General features: G+C 35.1%; 2 protein-coding genes across 5 annotated transcripts; one reads left to right on the top strand and one right to left on the bottom strand.

Annotated features, from left to right (window-relative positions):
• Positions 1 to 315: 315 nt before the first annotated feature.
• On the bottom strand, positions 316 to 5,301 carry LOC6642237 (eukaryotic initiation factor 4A). Of its 2 annotated transcripts, none has more exons than XM_002065319.4 (5): positions 5,225 to 5,301; positions 3,692 to 3,918; positions 2,044 to 2,657; positions 1,178 to 1,401; positions 316 to 1,108 (listed from the first exon to the last, which is right to left on the bottom strand). In XM_002065319.4, coding segments are annotated over exons 1-5 (1,212 nt in total). In that variant the 5' UTR covers positions 5,227 to 5,301; the 3' UTR covers positions 316 to 963. The 2 variants fall into 2 exon arrangements, with proteins under 2 accessions (XP_002065355.2, XP_023031336.1); XM_023175568.2 differs by lacking the exon at positions 5,225 to 5,301 and adding an exon at positions 4,088 to 4,218.
• A 356-nt stretch (positions 5,302 to 5,657) lies between these two features.
• On the top strand, positions 5,658 to 17,683 carry LOC6642238 (profilin). Of its 3 annotated transcripts, none has more exons than XM_047010474.1 (4): positions 5,658 to 5,682; positions 6,882 to 7,028; positions 12,015 to 12,186; positions 17,128 to 17,683. In XM_047010474.1, exons 2-4 carry the CDS (start codon positions 6,918 to 6,920, stop codon positions 17,223 to 17,225), a joined length of 381 nt encoding a protein of 126 aa, XP_046866430.1. In that variant the 5' UTR covers positions 5,658 to 5,682; positions 6,882 to 6,917; the 3' UTR covers positions 17,226 to 17,683. The 3 variants fall into 3 exon arrangements, with proteins under 3 accessions (XP_046866430.1, XP_002065356.1, XP_023031351.1); XM_002065320.4 differs by lacking the exon at positions 5,658 to 5,682 and adding an exon at positions 6,315 to 6,445; XM_023175583.2 differs by lacking the exon at positions 5,658 to 5,682 and adding an exon at positions 6,315 to 6,416.
• Positions 17,684 to 18,857: the final 1,174 nt, after the last annotated feature.

Raw genomic sequence — 18,857 nt, forward strand, 5'->3', positions numbered from 1 at the left:
TACAATATGAAAATTTAGTATTTCAAATAATTTAATTAAAATTATTTTAAAAAAAGAAACGCATTGCGATTGCTCTGGATGTTGCATCAAGCTGTTGCTGCTATAACGGCGGTTTCTAGCTGCCATCTTTGCTGATTCTCCTCACGCCAGCAGCTGGAGTAGTGGGTGAAGGTGGATATATAGGCGATTTTGTTGCTGTATACGTGTGTATATACTGGCTGGCCAAAAATGGGCGTGACCCGTCAGCGATTTATGCGTGTTGTTGTTGTAATATATATATATAATATAATAGTTAAACATAAAATTGTATATATGTATTTTTTTTGTATTTTTATATTTTTATCAATAGTTCTAGAAAAAGCTAAAACAATGTTGCTGCTGTTTTTGTTGCTGCTTGCTGCTGGGGGGCAAACGAAAATGAATGTTGTTGTTGTTCTAGATGCTGATGCGTTCTTCTTGTTGTTGCCCTAGCGGTTTATCAAAATTGTTTCTTTTTCCTTTCCCTTTAGATAGTTGCAAAAAAGTTGTTGTTGGTTGCTGGTTTGACGACGCAGTTTTCAAATTGATGTTACACATACAGGCGGGCGGCGGGGCAAGCTGCACAACGACAAGGGGCATATGCACATGTGTTGTTCTTGTTGTTGATAGATCTTGATGTTGTTGTTGGCTGGACTCCCTTCTCTGTTGTTGCTGGTGTTATTGCTTGCTGCTTCTGCTGCTACTCCTGTTTCTTCCTCTTCTCTTCTACTGCCGATTCCTTTTTTTCTTGTCGATATTGATGATGTTTTAATAAATATTTTCAATTGATTTTTATTTGTTTGTTTAATTATTTTTCTTTTGTAAATATTTTGCGCTCGTATTATCTCCGGTTCGCTACTTCTCTCTAACTCTTTATCTTTTGTTATGAATTTCTCTTTATGGTTGTTTCAAGTTTACTTCTTTTTTTACGGCTGAACAAAATATTTAAATCAAATCGGCAATATTAGCAGGCATTTCCTCAATTGTTGTGTGATAGAATTGTTCAATATCCTTAAGGATTCGTCGATCTTCATCTGTGATGAAGTTGATCGCAACACCCTTGCGACCGAAACGACCACCGCGACCGATTCTGGAATGAAAAAGATAGACAATATTGATAAGTTAATCATCTCGCACATTTGATTTTGATTGTATTTACCTATGGATATAGTTCTCGCGGTTCGAGGGCAGATCATAGTTAATAACCAATGACACCTGCTGGACATCAATACCACGCGCCAGTAAATCAGTTGTAATCAGAACACGGGAAGAGCCCGAACGGAATTGTTTCATGATGACTTCACGATCACGTTGCTCCATATCACCATGCATGGCCGAGACGGTAAAGTTGTGGTTAGACATCTCCTGGGTCAATTGATCGACCTGCAAGAAAGAAAAAAAGCCGTTAATGATGGGAACTTAGTAATGTCTTAGATACGCCTAATTTGTTCTACTATCAATTTATCTGACTTAATAGAAGCAATTCCAGTTTTTCAAAGGTTTTAACCAAAAATATATAGATTCCGTCCTCTATACGTGAAATATATTTTCTGTCTTAAGTAAATATTTTGATTTTCTGAACTATTTCACTTTAGGTATATTGCTTTCAAACGAAGTTGATAAACTATGTAGGTACTTTTAAGGAAAAGTTCTTGGGGTACATTTGTAATTATTTAAGGGAAAAAAGTTTAAAAAGAACAATTAAGCATTGAATTTTGAAACCATTTAAGAAGTTAAATGAATTTGTTCTATGATATGAGATTTTTGCATTATTTCAAGTGTTAGCTCAGGCTTTACTTTCCTCTGACTTTACCAGCTATTGCTTAGAAAGAAAATTAAATATCAAGCTAAACGTCATAAAGAATTCTAAACAAACCCAACTTAATAACAATAAACTAATAAAAAAATAATGCCAATATCTATTAATCTTCATTAAGTGCCCCTCCTCTACTGAGTAAATTTCTATAAAAGCAAAATCACGTAAGTATATAACAATCAACCTAAACTATATGAAAGATAACCCACCTTGCGTCTGGTATTACAGAAGATGACCGATTGGGTAATGGACAGGGTATCGTACAGATCGCACAATGTACCCAATTTCCAGTTCTCCTGCTTAACATTCACATAGAACTGCTTGATACCCTCAAGGGTCAATTCCTCCTTCTTGACCAGAATGCTGACTGGTTCACGCATGAAGCAACGGCTGACTTCAAGCACATCATGTGGCATGGTGGCAGACAACAGAATGACCTGCACATCTGGTGGCAGCATCTTGAACACATCCTGGATTTGATCCTTGAAACCGCGCGACAACATCTCATCAGCCTCATCCAGAACGAACAGTTTAATAGACTGAGTGCGGAGCACCTTACGATTGATCATGTCATAGACACGACCAGGGGTACCAACAACCACATGGCAGCCGGATTCCAGAATGCGGGCATCCTCACGGACATTGGTGCCACCGATGCAGGCATGCGAATGCACCTTCATGTACTCACCAAGAGCCATGACCACACGTTGGATTTGGGTGGCCAATTCACGAGTTGGTGCCAAAATCAGAGCCTGACATTCGCGACTTGTCGTGTCGATTTGCTGCAGAATGGCAATCGAGAAGGTGGCAGTTTTGCCAGTACCTGTTAAATATAAAATAAACGTGAAGAAAAGAAAAACATTTAGTATTAAACTCGAGTTCGTTTACCCTCAATTACACATTATAAATAAAGTCTATGAATATTAATAGGGTACATACATTTCAAGAGGAGCTTCTGACCCCCTCTAGGTCGTTTATGAAGATATTTTTTTTGTATATATTTATAGGTAACTAGGAGACATTCCACTTATAGATTGAAAACGCATTCACAAGATTTGAAAAAATAGTTGAACTTTGAAAAACATTAATTTCCTAGTTGAGACCAAATTGAATAGATAGTTTCTTCTGAAACTAAACAGCATTCAGTACAAGGCTAATCAGCCGATTGACATTTTCTGGATCTGAATGAATTCAGTTTAGCAAAATCGATTAATTATACTACTACTAAAGAGCTTCCGACGTATGCCATTCAAATTCTTTTTGGAGATCAAATTAAGTTTTCGAAAGAATCTAAACAATTGTCAGGTAAATGAGGAATTGCCAGGTTAATGGATTCCTCATACGGAAACTCAATTCTCTAATGATCATCAACTTTCTAGGAATGCAAATTACAGACAAAGCGACGACGAAACCAGAACCTACATTCTTTGAAATACTTTATAATCAGCTGTGCTCAGGTAGAAAGCGTAAATTAAGTAGGTAACACACACACATTGCTGAAATTGTAAGCCATCAACAACATGAAAATGCGGCTCACACATGGCGCAGCTGCAAAAACAGGGAGAGGGAGAGAAAACAAGAAGAACACAAAAGGAATACGAAAAGGAAGGAAAACTGGCGCGCAAGCGCAAAAGACGCTAAAAAAGAGAAGACTCGAAAAAAAAGAGTATAAAATTCTCTCTCTTGGAGACGAGAGAGTACACAAAGTTGCCTCTGGGACAAAAGCGAATGCACGAAGAGGAGAGGGCGAGCGGTCTTAGTCATAATCAACATCGAAACTTCTCCAACAATTATTCTCTGCTTATTTAAACAATTTTTCATTTGTATACACACTCACTTTGTGCGGCTATTACTCACCCGATTGCGCCTGGGCAATGACATCGCGACCCTTAACGCAGGGAATGATGGCGCGTTGTTGAATGGCCGATGGCTTCTCAAAACCATAACCATAGATGCCGCGCAGCAGCTCCTCGCGCAAATTCATGTCATCGAAATTGTCATAGACCTCGTGCCAGGTCGATTCGATGACACCCTCAGGGTCCATGCCAGCGGGACCATCTTGAGCTATATCACTTCGATCATCCCTATAAATGAAAGAACCGAAAAGAAAAACGGGGAGAAAATGTTAACAACCATCATACGTATGAACAAAGAGAAATTTGGGGCTATTTTTCACACATCATCATTATATATATGGGGGGATTTTCTTTTCTTTTATTTTTTTTGTGGTTATGGCGAATCCGCGACACTTACATTATCAACAATGAAAAATTGACTATTTAAATTTATATGCTGAATTTCGACGGCTTGTGCACCGTTCACTTAAACAATTTCTTCTTTTAGTTATGTGTATTGTCAAAAAAGTAAGTTGAAACGAATAATTTGTAATTTAAACGTCAAAGTTAATTCTCTTTTTTTTTTTTTACTTTCTTTCTTCTCTGTTGCACAGCACACAAACGTGTTTTAGTATTTTTCAATAAAGAAAAACGAAAAGGAAGAAAATTTCCTTTTTTTTTTTTTGTTATGTGCTTTCTGTTCTGCGGTAGTTTTATGTCTGAAAAATCGGAATGTATTTTTTGCCGCAGTAGCAGTATGGTGTGTCCGCCCCATGGGAGAGAGAGACGACTATAGGCCTGTTTGTGTCAATGTCAGTAGTTGCATTTGTGAGAGTAAACGAGAGAGAGTGTGAGTAACCGAGAAAGCGGTAACTAGTGTTGTCAAACGTTATTTGGAAAATGGCAAAACTTCATAGGCGTGTAGAAAAAAAAAAGCCGCCTTAGAGCAAGCGGGACAAAGTCATAGAAAGAGAGCAAAAATGAAGCAGCAACCACCACCAAGTAAATGACGAATAAAGAACAAAAAATGATTAAATAAATTTTAGGAATTAAACAATATACTCACATACACACACATGTGTATGAAAGCATATGATCACCACTATTATCCAAAGTCTGGTTGGTGACCCTGACAGAGATTTTGTGTTGGTATGAGACAACAATTTATAAATAGCTGGCGGAAAACGTCATTTTGCATTTATTTATTAAATATTTTTAAGCAACCACTTTGCTCTCTTTTTCTTGTCTCGCTCAATCCACAGTTTTGCCCTCCCTCACGAAACACACACACACACAAATGAACACAACCCATCTCTCTCACTCATTGGCAGTAGCGGTGCTGTCATTCGTTTCGTTCTGCTCTGTCGTCGTCTCGTAGTCACTTGCCATTCTTTTTTTTTTCTTTCTCTAAAATTTTGGCATTTCAGAATTTGAATTCCAATTTTATTGACCAAATCTCACTTGGATTGTCACAAAACAATATATATTCGATGCGGAATAAGGTCACCCTTCTGTTTTTCACATTTCAATTGATTAATTACGTGTTTATACTAACATTTTCTGATTATTATTTGGCACTTTTTATACACGTGCTAACTGATTTTGTTAAAACCAAGCAAAAGAGGAAGAGGAAGACACTCCATCAGTGTGGCCAAATTTTTCGATGAGAAAAATACGTATCGGAGTATGGCCACCCTTAAAATCAGACAACTATGGATAAAAAAAAAAACAGTTACCCAATTTGCTTTTCTCATATTTTTGAATGCAAAAAACTGAATTTAAAAATATATCAATAGTATATACTAACAATATTCAATAAAGTTCATAAATTACAATTAATTGGGTTGGCAACCCTATCTGTCAGCTGAATTGACTGCCACTATTTTCTCCCCGATTTTTTCACAACCAGGGCTTCATGTATTGCTATCGAAAAATTTACATCGATCTATCGCCTTTATAAATTCCATCGATACATTTCCCATCTCTAATTTGTCGGCGCAGCGTGTAAAAAGTGTGAGTTGCTTCTCAACAATTTCGAAATTTAAATTAATTACAATTAACAATTAACAAAAGTGTGTTTATGAAAAAATAATTGGTAGATTGAACATATTTGTGAATAATATTAAGAAAGTATAAAATTTGCAAATATTTCGCGACACAAAAGACACACATATTCACGCACACACACACACACGCTCATTTTTCGCCGACGCTGTGGGAAAAGTTCAAGAGGAGCCGGAGCCGGTCAAAAAAAACGTAAAAAATTGAAATAATTTATTGCAAGTTGTAGATAGGAATTTATGTGTCTGTAATCTCCATACATACATTTAGTATATATCTATATGTACGTGCATTAAATTAACAAAGTCTATTTTTAATATATGACAGTTACACTCAGAGTCAGAGACAGAGCAGGCCGGCCAATGTTGAGCGTAATGTTGAGTCATCCCGCTCGTTCACTCATTTGCATTAATAACGGCCGTCAACGTCATATATATAGCCATCTCCTTCGCACATGCAGTCCAGCGGCACTCAACTCACAAGTGTTGGAGAATGAGTCACACTCGCTCTCTTGAGTGTAAGCATGGCTGGGCGAATACTCAATTTGGTCGGGCGAATTGGCGGTTTTTTTTTTATTCGTTTTTGTCGCTCTGAACAAGTCGGACGTGTGCTGGTGTGTGTTGGCGTTTTAACGGTCTCTAAATTCCTCCCTTTTGCAGTGTGTGTGTGTGCGTCGTCGTATTTGTGTTAGTGTGTGTATATTATTTGAGGAAAAGTATGCTTTTCTTTTAAATTTATCCAACAAGAAAAAGAGAAAAGCAAAAATTTATATAAATTTAAAGATAAATTTCAAAATAAAAAGTCCAACGAAAATCTCAATTGAATAATACAAAAAAAAAGTTTCCCTAAGAATATATAATTTTCTGTTATCATCATCCAATTTTGACATTTTCCAATCTTCCTCTTCTCGTTGCAGTTTTTGTAATAAGCAACAAACATAAAATTTCTTACATCTCTCTCTCATATAAATATATATATAAAGAAATAATTTTTAAGTAAAAAATCGTCAACGTTTGCGATTTTTTTCTTTGTCTCTTTTTTCCAACGCTTTTTCCACAAAATTTTTTGTTGGCGTGTAAGAAAAAGTGTTGCAGGCTGTGCCCAAGTCAGCGATAAATATTAATAATACGTATATATATATACATATATAGTTTAACAAAACCACCAACAACAACAACAAATACATCATGAGCTGGCAAGATTATGTCGATAACCAACTTTTGGCCTCCCAATGCGTGACCAAGGCCTGTATTGCCGGACACGATGGCAACATTTGGGCGCAGTCCAATGGCTTTGAGGTAAGTACTCCAAAAAAACCACCAAAAAAAATATAACAATAAATCCATTTCGCACAAATATATCGATTTCTTCTGATCGCCAATTGCCGATTTTTTTGTTTGACAATGAATTTTTCGCAAGTTCAAGGGTGTGACCCAGCAACAACAACAACACTATACAGACACAAAGGAGGCAAACAGCAGCGCCACATGCAAGTCCGCCATGATTACTTTCATTTGATAAAAGAGCAACAAAAAAAACTCCCACCCTCTTGCACGAGAAGTTCTCTCCTCTCACTCTCTTTCCTTTGGTCTTTGGGTTTCCTTTTTCATTTTTTGTGGAGTAGAGAGAGCATATTTGATGTTCGTTCACCCCTCTCACACCATCACACACCCCCACATAGCCGGCTGATTTTGTCATCTGCTGCGCAAGTCTCACTCTCTCTCTGTCTCTCTTTTAAATCACACTTTGGCACATCAATTGAGATAACAGTCTCTCTCGTGTTATGAGAAATCTAAAATATTCAACAACAATAAGAAGAGGATGATTCATTAATTACAATACACCGATTAAACTATCAAATTATTAATTTATGGTAATGTAATAGGAACCTTGGCTAGACAAAATCTCTTCTAATTTATTTCAACTCTAACCCATTACTTTAGCAGAAGGGAACATAAATCTCGATATCTGATAGATAGCCTTAAATAACAGTTTATCAATTTTTTTTCAAAATCTTCATTAATGGAAAAAAGGAAAACTTAAACAAAGATTCAGATTTCATAAACTCCTGCATCTGGCGGTGTTATTTTCTGGAAAAGTAATGAGAATTAAGTATTGTTTAAAACTCTAAACAAGTTATTAGATCCCTCAACATATGGCAAATCTTCTGTTCCATGTGATATTTTCTATAGAATCAGTTTGTTTATTGTACTGTAAGGCCTTCTGCTGGCCATTATTTCAATTGAAGTTACTTGATCTATGAGATCTTTAGCAAAATGGCTTTTTAATTCATAATAATATAATATAAATAAAGTATATAACCCTTTGGCATATAATTTAACTTTTTTACGAATTCGAAAAATTTTAACAATAATTAACCTTTAATTCAATTAAGAAAAGTAATGGATTTTCTTATCAAACATTATTCCTTTTTTTTTTGTTCTTGCCAACTATTGATAAGAACGGAGAGAAAGATTTCATCTGCTGCCATTTGTTCCTATTTGTCATGCTGTCAATGGGTCATTTTCGAAATTCTCATAGACCAATTAATAGTCAGTCAAAATGAGACAAATTAGTTGTGCGCGCCTTATCAGAAGTAAAAAAAGTGGCATTTTTTATGTACATTGAGAGAAAATACTAACAAACTTCTTGTGTTTGTTCTAGAAGAAATTTTTGTTTGATGTGTTTTTTTTTAGGTATATTTGAATGATGAATCATTTGTTTCTTTTTGTCAGGCTTTAGGATTAGTCACACTCGGATTCAATAACAGCAGCAGTTGGGATAATGATTATGAACTTATATAGAAGTGAATATGTTTAAAGGTTTTTTTTTTCGTTTTCGTTCAATGTAAGTAACTTGATAGCAGCTTGTCGGTGGGTGGAGAGGTGTGCGGGGGTTGGCTGAGGTGGTTAATATATGAGCCAAGGGGCTGTTGACTTTTTCCAAATTAATGTGATAATGCAATCCACAGAGAATGAGAATGAGAGACAGAAAGAGAGAGCGCGTGCGAGAGAAAGAAAGAGCAAAAAGTGAATAAGGGAGAGACTCATACTCCCTTTTTGTTGTTTTGAGAGAGAGAGACAACAGAAGAGAGCTTTAACCGGTTGCCTTTATCAATAGTTTTGAATGTATTTGTTGCATGCGTGTGCCTTATTGTGCGTGTGTGTGAGTGGGTTTTTATTATCTTTGTACGTTTCCTCCTCAGCCGGCAAAAAAAAAACACATTTCTTTTATCAAAAAAAAAAAAAGGAAAAAAAAAGAAATGTATCTTGAAAGCGCAGCCAGCAACCAAATGCCGCGTCATCAAAGTTTTCAAAAAAAAAAAGTTATTTTTTCTATATGTGTGCGTGTGTCTGTGTGTGTGCAACTTCCTGCCTTGTCTCGCCTGGCCCTGGCCATGTGCGTTTATTTGATCCTGCTTTGTCTCTCTCTTTCTCTCTCCGTCTCTTTACCTCCATTCATGGGCACTCCCTTTTTTGACTTTATTTAAAAAACACTTTCTTGACGTTTTTTTCTTTGGCATGAGTTGGCAGTCCTCCAGCTCTTTGCCTACTTTATTTCATATTTATTATTTGAAATGAAAAGTTGGCAAATATTTATAGACAAGTTAAGCCGCTCGCATTTTTTTCCCTTACTCATCATCGTAATCATCACTTTCATTTCTGTTATGTTTGTTGGTCCACTTTATGTTTAAATTTGTTGTAGTTTTCCCATGAATCATCACAAAAAATCCTGAACAATTTTTGGATGCCCTCTAAATTGAGTTATTTAGTACTCACTCAATTTTGTTTCTCCTCCTTTTTGGCATGAAACACGAATCAGCTGCTGTATCTCTCTCTAATACATTGCCAGACATTGTTTTTTAGGTGTATGTGTGTGTGTGACGCTTATCAATAACGTCTTTTTTGCGCATTACCTTTTGGTATTGTATTTCGCACTGCGAAACCGGCTTTATATGGCATACAAATTTGTTATTTTTTGTTTGTTTTTCAACAATTGCATTTGAAATAAATTATGGCAAAAGGAAAAAGTCTGTTTTTGGTATTGGCAATTTTTAAAATCATTTTTTTTTCGTTGGTGTTGTTTTGTTTATTAGTCATGGGCGTACACATGAGTTTTTATTCATTTTATTCAATATATTTTGGTTGTTTCTGATAAATTTACTTGATTTTAAAATAGATTGATAGAGAAAGATTTTTAAAAATGTTTTAAATATTCGAAAAATATGTGCTTAAAAATAATATTTTTATATTATAAATATTTTAACAAATAATTTAGAACTCTTTATTAGAAATCGATTCGTCTGTATGTCTCTAGTCACTCCATCTTCAATATGAATTAAGTTAATTAATCTCTCTAATTCCATGTCAAATTTATAACTTTGAGTTTGGAATTTAAAGAAATTTTTTCCTTTTACCATATTCTAGTACGATATTTTATTATTTTGCTATAAAGCCAATTGATTTTTTTCAAGTTTATTGATCCTGTGACTTAAATTTATTATAATTTTTGGCATTACTTTTTATTTGTTGTTTGTGTGTTTTGTTTGTTAGCCGATAAACCGGCTTTGTTCGCGTTTCACTCTCTCTCTCTCACGATCTTTCTTTATCTCTCTCTTTCCCACCTCTCTCTTAAGCTCATTTGACTGCTCAACGCTTTTTTCTTATTTTAGCTCAAATGGAAACTTCTGGATTCATTTATTTCTTATTCGTGTTATTGTTGTTGTGACAAATGTGAATGACTAAGTCTTAATCATATATAGTTGGAAATTATAAATGGAATTTTGATTATTAATATGCCAAACTGCAATCGACAACAACAACAACAAGCAGCAGCAGCTGTTTTTTTTTTTTGTTTGCTTTATGTGACTTCTTGACAATTTTGCTTATAAACATGTGGCAACTCTATTCTTCATTTGAACTTTTTATTCCCCTTCCCTCTCTTTCTCTGCTTCTATTGGGCGTGAATCCGTTCCTTAAAGATGGACTAGTTATTCGTATGGTTAATCGATATTTGCGGTGGCGGTTTATCGGGTGTAAAATTGACAACTTGTGATTTTATCTGACAAATTTTAAGCCCAAATTTGGCCACTGATTTTGTTATGTAGGATATAATATAAATTCGGCTTTATTAGCTTCGAAATGAATGTTCTATGATAACATTTTTGCCTTTATTAAGGCAAGAATGAAGAATCAGAGCTTTGTTATTTTCAAAACGTTTTCGAACGTAAATCCTAAAACAATTGTCAAACGAGTGGCCAAATCGGTTTTTACAATACTTTTACATACTAATAAGACTTTACTTCTATTTCAAAATAAGTCAAGAGTCTTTATTCTCATTAAAGTTGGATTTTTCGATAGATCAATTTCGAGTTTGAACTCTAAAATACAAATTAAGAGTTAAAGAAATGTTGCAGATATAAGATTTAAAGAAATTTCCCTAAGAAGCTTCAAGGAATGTTGGCTCAATTACGTTTTTCTTCTGGTCCAAGCAAAGGAATTTTTATTAAGACTTGTTTATTGGTATTAAATTAAGTAAATTTTGTTGCTGCCTACAACCGTTCACTTCACCAAACATGCAGAATTTCTACTTTGTCTCTTGCATCTTTCTTTCTTACATACAAAGTGTGCCAAAAACTTGTTTCTCCATCTGTCTTTCCCTTGTTGCCATCCGCCCCCGCCCCGCCTTCCCCTTTGTTGGCTTTTTGTTAATGAGTTGGCAACTTTTTGCCAAATGGGCTGGGTGGTGGGTGGGTGGTGGTGGTGGATGTTTGTGAATGTTGTTTGATGGTGGTTGGTTTGTTGCTTTTGTCACTCGTCGTTGTGTGGGTTGAGCTGCTGCACCGTCTGTTTAAATAAAGCGAAAATGAAAGAAAATTAATGGTTTTTTGTTGTTGTAAGCTCTCCTGTATGAAAGGGAGCGGCCGCTTCAAAAACTATGACTCGCGCGGTCGCAGCTCAAAAAGAGGAGTCATCTTCCTTCCCTTTGTGCGTATCCTTTCGACCGACAACGACGACGTCGACGCATACACAAATTAATAATGAGCAACACAACGACCAGAACGTGGTCGGCCATACGTTCAATGTCCCGTCTGTCCGTCCGTCTGTCTGTCTGTTCATTTATCCATCTACTTCTGCTGGCAGAAATTCATAAAAATTTATTGGATGCGTGCGTGACTAAAACTTTGTGTAAATGCTGGGAGGGTTAGCTCTATTGTGTGGGGAAGGGGGAGAAGAATCGTTTCCAAAACTTTAACTAATTTTGCCCTATTCTTCTCTTTTTAGGTCACAAAGGAGGAGTTGGCCAAATTGATAAGCGGTTTCGATCAGCAGGACCTGCTCACCAGCAACGGTGTTACACTAGCCGGCCAACGGTACATTTACCTCTCAGGCACAGATCGTGTGGTGCGCGCCAAGCTGGGACGAAGTGGAGTGCATTGCATGAAGACAACACAAGGTAAGCTAAACAACAATAAAAAACAAAAACCATTTAGTTATAAAGTTTAGTAACTGCCATTAGTTAAATTAGACAAAGACAAAGGATGTAGGAAATGTCACAATCTTGTCAAAACATCGTCAGATGTTTCGTTCAATTAGTCAAATTTGTCATAAACAACTTTTAAGTGCTGTAAAGAAAGACATTTTGTAAAAATTTTAACCAAAAAATACGTTTAAGTAGTTAATGAGGACGACAAAAAGATGTTCTTGTAGGCAAGTTTCCAAAATTTAAGGTCATTTGGAACAAAATAAGGTAGTTTCTCAAGATAAGTATCGCCAAAATTGAAATCAAACTGTTTTTCGGAAAATGAAGGCTAGCTTAAACACAAGGAATTTCAATTTCTAACTAATTTCGAACTAGTTTTTGACTTTGAAAAGCTCAAACACAAGAATTTAAACTTTTTACAAAGTTTTGTTCAGTTTTCAATCAATTTTTGACTTTGAAAATTTTATTAAAGAAGTAAAGCTTAACATTTTTAGGTGATGTTGTTGGTTTATTATGAAAAATGTTTACATTAATTTTTTAAAGAATCGGTTGATTAGAACTTGTAATTTTATGGCCAAACATAAGTTTCTACAAAAAAAATGCATTCAGAATTACTTTCAGGCCGAAACTCCAAGCATTAATATGTCTATAACGTTTCTGAATTTTAGCTCATCTGCAACTGATTAAAAAATAATTACAAAAACTTCGTAAAACTTTACCTAATATAAGAAGGAAATGCTGTAACGAGTTACATATATATAACCTTGAGAAAAACTCGAATGTCAATGCCATTTTTATTTCCATGGTTCAACATTGTAATAGAATGACAAAAACCAATTACTAACTAAATGAAAAAGCCAGTTCCAAAAGGAAAAACAAACACGTCTACAAAACAGTTAGTTAGTTAGTTAACCAACAATGTTTGCGGGTACTGCCTGTTGCGCTTATCGATAATGGCCAATAGCCAACTGATAGCAAAGGCCGTCATTATCAGATGGTTATTTTCTAGTTAGACTCTTTGTGTTTGTGTTTTTTTTCGGCGTAAAACAGAAGTTAGAAATAAAATTTGCCTTTAAAAATTATCGCCAACCAAAAGTGCAAAGAATTTAATCCATTATTCAACAAAAAGTTTATACATATAGATAAGTTTCTTATGGTAGCCGAAAAAATAATTTCATATTATGGCCAAAAAACAAGAAAAATTTAACATTTTAATGAGATTGTGTTGATAAGCCAAGAGAGAGAGAGAGCGCCCCAAACAGAATTTGCCCCTTGCCACCACACCTTTTTAGTATGGTGAGCTCATTAAACATATTATTATGGCTAATTTGTGGCATTTAACAGTTTTCTGAGCATGGAAGAGAGAGAAAAGGAGAGGGGGGTAAGGGGAAAAAGATGCCACGTAACAGAAGCAAAAGAAAGAAACGACCGCGAGCTGTAAATGATAGACCATTTAAATGTGCCGCTGCCTTCTGTTGTTGCTCCATTTTTCCGGTCAACAAGCAGCAGCAGCAGCAGCGCAACAAGGCAAAAAGAAAAAGTTTACAACAAACAGACAAGAGAGACGACCCCAGCAACAAAGATTCGTTTCATTTTGTGTTTCGTTTTTCAACACCTTGGTATCTAATGTTGGAAAAATCTTGGCCAAGTCTCGTCGTCTGCCAACAACCACACACAAAACACACACCGCTCTCCCCACTCTCTGTATGTGTGTGTGTGTGCCATGAAACTAATTTTGTTGCTGCTTGGATTTTTTTTTTTTGCTCTTTGCATTTACGACCAGTTTGTTTGCTGACGCGTCAGCCTCGTCCATATTTGTACAGTTTTTGCGGCAACAGTTGAACGACGGAGCCGGCCGCCAATACCAATACAAATACACACACACTCACACACAGACCATAAAAAAGCACAGTGGTTTTTGGTTAGCCACTGCACTATAATGAATCGAATGCTTTTAATAAGAAGTTTAACTTTTTGACTTATTCCATCATTGAAAGAACCAACCAGAAACTGATATCATTTTTACCTCTCAAGAAGGAGGGCTATTTCGAAAGAGAGATAATAATAAAAAAAATGGTTTACTTTATTTTATTTATTTATGGCAGGTAAATCATGATTAACTTACCAATATTGTCCCATAAAAGATAATAAGCCTTTTTGTTTGTTTTGAACTTCAAAGTTAAAACTATAGAAATATTTCTTATTATAACACGGATAACGTAGAAAAATGCTAGGATTCCCCTACATTTCTATATAAAGTGTACAAGTTGATTTGAAAACTTTCAAAATTATATAGAATTTGTAAGAACCTGGTGTGTTAAAGACATAGCTTTATTTATCTGAATTGTTTCACAATAACAGTGTTGGAAATGTTCTTAATTAAAGGAAAAATGTGTTATGTATAGGTTAGGTTAGATGTATGAACAACCGATTGGATACTCCACATAGAACTCATTTGGTCTGCAGTGGTGTCCGATTGGATGGCGAAACATTAGATGAGGAAATAGGATAAGTTTTCTGTCTCAGAAACGATATTTTCGCTCTTTTACTGATCAACGTTCGATGTCCAAGACCTATTTCTTGACTTGAAATAACCGATTTTTACCCCTAAAGCTAACAAGCTTTAGGGGTAAATCACAGCTATAGAGTTAGCTAACAAGCTTTAGGGGTAAATCACAGCTATAGAGTTGGACTGCAAAGATTTATCTTATTATTAATAGTACATAATTTAGGTTTGTATATTGTTGTAAGCTGAACAAAAGAAGAATTTAAATCTAAAATACATTTGTTGTGATTTTCCGACATATAAGATTCTCAGAACAATTTATTAACTCTTTTAGTTCGTAAAAGAGTCTTTTAATTACATATTAATTGATTAAAGTTTCTAAAGTTCATATTTTAAAACTCAAAGGCCTTAAAGATGAGCCAGTTCAGCTCAAGTTTAATCTTAAGAAAAAATTTGTTTCATGGTCGATAGAAAAAGTTTGGCACGTACTCTCTAAAGCTTATTCAAGAACCTCCACCTACATATTCAACGCTAAAACTAGTTGGGAATTACAAAGTAAATGAAGTGACAAGTATTTTAGTACCAAAGTTGATTATTTTTTCTAAACTTTCTCTCAGAAGCTTATGATCTAGCACGAGCATGATCGAGTATAATCATCATCAGGTTAATGTAGGATCCAAACATAAATGAAATGTAAACATGTGGCTAACCTTTTTTGGTCTTGACTGTATTTGGTTTTGTGTACATATGTGTACAAGCATTATAAAATGCCATAAACTGTATTTAACATTAAGTTGTTAAGTCGTCCCACTGTGGCTATGAATGACGGGGCCAATTGACGTTGTGCCCCAACGTCTCGCCCCAACGTAGATGTTGGTGGTAGTGGTGCAGCCACAAGCTCAAGGTTATTGCCATAATCCATTTCAAGTGCAAATGTTGCACAGTGTGTCGACGCTAAACCCTCCCTCTCACTTCTCCTTCTATTGCCCACACTGTCTATAGCTTTATCTCTCTTTCTCTGTGTGTGCGAGTGTGTGGAATAAACCGCAAAGAAGCAAAAAAATAGAAAAAAAAATAGGCAAGAACTGGTCGATCTGGCTTTTTGGTCTGTGACCTAGCTAATAGAGAGGAGGAGGAAAGGGAGAGAAGGGGGGAAATGCGGGATGTGTGTGCCTATATTTGGCGCCATTTAGTCGGCCTATGTGGCAGCAAGCCAAGTCTGGATAAAGTTTTTTTTTTGGGCTTTAGAGGGAAACAGCTGATCGTTGACAAGGCAAAAAATGAAAACTATTGTACTACACGCTTCTTAAATTACAAACAACAAGCCGCAGCATTTATTTCTCTTTCTCTCTCTGTTTAAATATGCAACTAAACTAAACTAAACTATTAAAATTTGATATGCTTAGTGTTTTGTCATGGTTGAAGTGAAATGAATTGAATGAATAAATACACGGGGCAACAATGTAAGCAAATTCCTTACAGTTGGTTGGAGCAAAACTCTCTCAAGAATTTATTCTCTTTTCTCTTCTCCATTAATGACATAACAACAACAACAACAACCAATTTTTGGGGTTGCTTCTCAGGTTAGTGACCCTTTAGCGCGTTTTGCTTTGATTTAATTTGTGCTCCAATCAATTGGGTTTCCATCAATTTTCTGCTCATTTGATTAATTTATGTATGTACCACCTCAGCAGCAGCAGCAGCAGCTCTCTTTGTGTTGTTTTTGTTGTTGTTTTGTTTGACAGTGTGGAAGACTTGTCATTCACATTTTTTTGTTTCTTGATTTGATCTGAAGTCTACTGGGGTCTGGGGTCTGGTCTGTCCGGTTTTCTCTTTATATTGAGTGCTTTTATTCATAATTTCTAGTAAAATACTGTTAGTTCTTCTTGCCAAACAACCAACAACATCAACAACAACAACAACAACAACTGCTGCTTGTTATTTCTCTTTCTCAGTTCTTTTTTTTTTTGCTTTCTCTTCTAACTCTAAACACATTGTGTCAACCGGATAAGCATGAATCTTGCAGAGTTCGATGAAAAAGCATAGAAGGCAGATAAAGAAATTCATTTCATTCAAGTTAAGTTGCTAGATCTTACCAAAAAGTTAGACTAGAACTAAGTTTGGAGTATAGTAGTGACTCTTTTTGTATAGTTAATCTACCTTACTATTCTATAAGTTAAAGCTACAGGGTATTCAAAACGTAATTATGGCAGGTTTGAGTGTATGAAAAAAGAGATTTCAACAATTTGATTAGATTATAGACGAATGACTATGGCTATATATATAACTTTTCTGTGTGTGTGTGGAAGTTGTTACTAGCTTTCCATGAAATCTATAAATCATTTCAACAACATTAATCAATGTGTTTTCGTTACCTATTTCTCTTTATTTTGAATGTCTCGTTATAGCCGTGATCGTGTCCATCTATGAGGATCCTGTACAGCCCCAACAGGCCGCTTCCGTTGTAGAAAAACTTGGAGATTATCTGATTACTTGTGGTTACTAGGAGAAATAAATCAACCCATACCATTAACCATCAACAGGCAAAACCACAACAACACCCCCGAAAAAGCAAGCCACTAGCCGCAGCAGCCCACACCCACAATTACAATAAAAACAACAACATAAGCAGCAAACTACAACAGCAACAACAACAGCATCAACAGTAGCAGCAGGAGTAGCAGCAGCAACCACAACAACAACATTAATACATTGGCAATAGCAACAAACAGGAGCAACATTTGATAAGCAAAAAAAAAAAACTACAATAAAACAAACAACTTTAAATGAACTAATATTAAAAACTTAAAAAAAAAGATGAAAGTAATTATTAATATACATAAAAAATAAAAAAAAAAATATAAAAAATAAAGAGGAAGAAGTAAAAGAAAAGAAAACAGAGAAAACCAGACGGCCAAGTAAGGAATTTTGCGGAGATGAAGAAAATGGGAAACGAAAGAAATACGCTAAAAATAATTACCCTCCTCCCTCCTCCCCCCCACAAACAAAAAAAAAAAAAACAAAATTATAGATTTCTGCATTATTATATATTTAAACATGATTTTTTGGTTTATACGAGCGAAAAATAAAAAAGAAAAAAAAAACTTACAAAAAGCAAACAACCACATCCCCCTCAATAGAAAGAACTATAGAGATTGGAAAAGTATTTTGTAAAACAAGAAACATTAGAAACAAAGCAGGCTACAACAACAACAAGAACAACATTTTTTGAAAACTTTTTTGTATATCATTATATATATACAACTCTTATATATATATATATACATATGTACACATAAACACGCAGGTTTTTATATATGAAAAAACGAAGATCGACAAAACATTTTTTCGAGAGAGTGAGTAAGTGAGAGAACATCTCGAAAAAGTCAGCCAACGGAAATACACGATGAAAAGCAGAGACAGGAAAATACCAAGCAATATATAAATATATATATGTATGTATATTTATATATATGTATGTGTATATCTAAGTGTAAACTATTTGGAGAACCATTTCATATGATGCTCTATTTATAATGTGCTAGGAGAAATACATAATATACAGACAAAAGCAAAAGATGATGATGCAGTGGTAAACATTTTTTATACGAATTCAAAAACGAAAAATGAAAAAAAAAACACAAGTGAGAAGAAGAGAGATGAGCTAAACGAATAAATCAAATCATCTAAAAACGTAAAAACAAAATTCAGCCATATATAGTAGATATAAATGTTCATTCCGTATTAGTTATCTTATCTGCTCTCCCATTGGCTCTTGTCGTATAGCGCGCTTTTCATGTTTGTAATTTTCTAATCCTAAAACACACTCTCACATCATCATACCCAATATTCATACTTATGTATAAACGAGTCCTGCATGAATGCATTCAAAAAAGGGGTATTTAATCAAGCACAAAATATGTTTCATGAACACAAAGCAGTCATACTTTGGAATGAATCACACGGTTGAATCACTGAAGATGAATGTTGATTCAATTTGTTTTTCAGTCACAGTTCAGTTGAACGAATTCCATTTTACAGCAAGTGTTTCAGGCCATCAATCAACTATTTTCTATAATTTTCTCTCATGCCATAACAGAATCTGAGAACCTTATAAATCTATGTAACGTTTTGATTT

This window comes from Drosophila willistoni, assembly GCF_018902025.1.
Source record: "Drosophila willistoni isolate 14030-0811.24 chromosome 2R unlocalized genomic scaffold, UCI_dwil_1.1 Seg167, whole genome shotgun sequence".
NCBI classification, from domain to species: Eukaryota; Metazoa; Arthropoda; class Insecta; order Diptera; family Drosophilidae; genus Drosophila; species Drosophila willistoni.

What these genes read in the sequence shown, in the direction of transcription:
- LOC6642237 (XM_002065319.4), bottom strand. An exon ending in TCTGTAATACCAGACGCAAG is followed by an intron (nt 1,402 to 2,043) that starts GTGGGTTATCTT and finishes TCTTTCTTGCAG; the next exon opens with GTCGATCAATTGACCCAGGA. An exon ending in CGCGAGAACTATATCCATAG is followed by an intron (nt 1,109 to 1,177) that starts GTAAATACAATC and finishes TTTTCATTCCAG; the next exon opens with AATCGGTCGCGGTGGTCGTT.
- LOC6642238 (XM_047010474.1), top strand. Translation starts at nt 6,918, where the DNA reads ATGAGCTGGCAAGATTATGTCGATAACCAACTTTTGGCCTCCCAATGC. An exon ending in CGCAGTCCAATGGCTTTGAG is followed by an intron (nt 7,029 to 12,014) that starts GTAAGTACTCCA and finishes TTCTCTTTTTAG; the next exon opens with GTCACAAAGGAGGAGTTGGC. An exon ending in TTGCATGAAGACAACACAAG is followed by an intron (nt 12,187 to 17,127) that starts GTAAGCTAAACA and finishes GTCTCGTTATAG; the next exon opens with CCGTGATCGTGTCCATCTAT.